The 1,407-nt window shown below is 37.5% G+C and overlaps 1 protein-coding gene across 1 annotated transcript; it reads left to right on the top strand.

Annotated features, from left to right (window-relative positions):
• Window positions 1–781: 781 nt before the first annotated feature.
• Tsp_07263a (conserved hypothetical protein) lies at window positions 782–1,279 on the top strand (the record flags this gene model as incomplete). Its single annotated transcript, XM_003381527.1, has 1 exon — window positions 782–1,279. A coding segment is annotated over exon 1 (498 nt), but the record flags the coding sequence as incomplete, so codon positions are not given.
• Between the last annotated feature and the right edge of the window lie 128 nt (window positions 1,280–1,407).

Genomic DNA, 1,407 nt, shown 5'->3' with positions numbered 1-1,407 from the left:
AAGCAGTGAACGAAATCTGAAAAACGTGCATGTGATGATCTGGTGCTTTAATTTCATGGAGGAAAAAGGTTTTAAGGGTGGTGACACAATTGCGAACAGTGATGAAGTTGGGGGGCTTTCAACCTTGCAAAATGTGCCAGTAATCACCATGCAGTTCTACAGGCTTAGCACTGAACACGTGAGAAAAAAAAAGCAGCAGCCGGATGTTAAAAGCTCTTGAATAACATGAAACGCGGAGAAAGATTACTTTTCTTATCTTATACAGTCGAACGCAGATCTGAACGTGTTTGGCAACAAACGTCACCTAATCAGTATTACAGCAAAGATATTCCATCCCCTTCGTTACCTGTTCTCGTATCTCATCTGAGGAGGAATTCTGTTTCATTGACTATGGCAGCACAGAATTGATGCATTTGATGCAACCTTTTGCATGAAAGGAAAGCCAATAGGACAACTGCGCAAAGGTCCAATAAATGAAATGAAATGAACGTTCAACAACAACATTAACAATGGAAACTCTTTTTAGAAACAATTTCATATTTCATAATTTATGTCAAAGTTCTTCTCAGTGAATCATTTATTTTCAGAAATTACAATGTTTTTACTGCATGAAACTGAAATAATAATAATGATCACTTTATTCATAACCTACTTTAAAGATAAGTTTAAACAATTTTGATTTAAAGTGATATTGTTTAAAGTGCAATATAGCCTGTATAAGTGATGTTCAAACAAAAGTTGTTCAGTCTTATCGCTCGTGTGGTCCATACCCTGTTCGACAATGGCGCGCTCTGCTCGTAGTTATAGTCGAAGTCGCAGTCGCAGTAGCACCCGACGAAGTATGAGTAGTCGCAGCGGTAGTCTTACCCGTCCTCGAAGACGTTCAATATCAAGAAGTCAAACCCCAAAGCGTTCTACTCATCAAATCGTGGTTCCATCATCAAGATTAAAATTGCAGAAAAGACCATCAGCTGTACAATTAGATGGAGATGAAGCTCCCTCAGAAATAATTTGCCCAACGTGTTTGCAGTCGTTGCGGTCACGTTCGAGATCAAAGAGTATTAGAAGAAAGAAGAGTCCTGGCAAGAAAGTGGCCCGTAAAGTCGCAATGCGACAAAGATCTAAAAGTGGAGGAAAATCTCGTCGTAATAAGAAAAGAAGCGTGAAGGAATCCAATCAAAAAGCAGTTTTGATCAAGGCTAGTAAATCTCGTCGAAAGCGTTCTTCATTAAAATCAATTCCAAAACAGAAGCGGTATTCATTGAGAAGTAGAGCTGTGGTTCGTTGATTTGCTTCACCGAAGATGAAGAATAATAATTTGATCATTTTTCCGAAATAATTCGAATTTAACTTTAATTTAATTTTAATTATTATTTAATTTCCTTTGATACATAAATGGACGGTTTT

Source organism: Trichinella spiralis (assembly GCF_000181795.1).
Source record: "Trichinella spiralis strain ISS 195 chromosome Unknown Scfld1, whole genome shotgun sequence".
NCBI lineage: Eukaryota > Metazoa > Nematoda > Enoplea > Trichinellida > Trichinellidae > Trichinella > Trichinella spiralis.
Note: the sequence above shows the minus strand (reverse complement) of the source record. Positions and strands in the feature narration are given on the sequence as shown.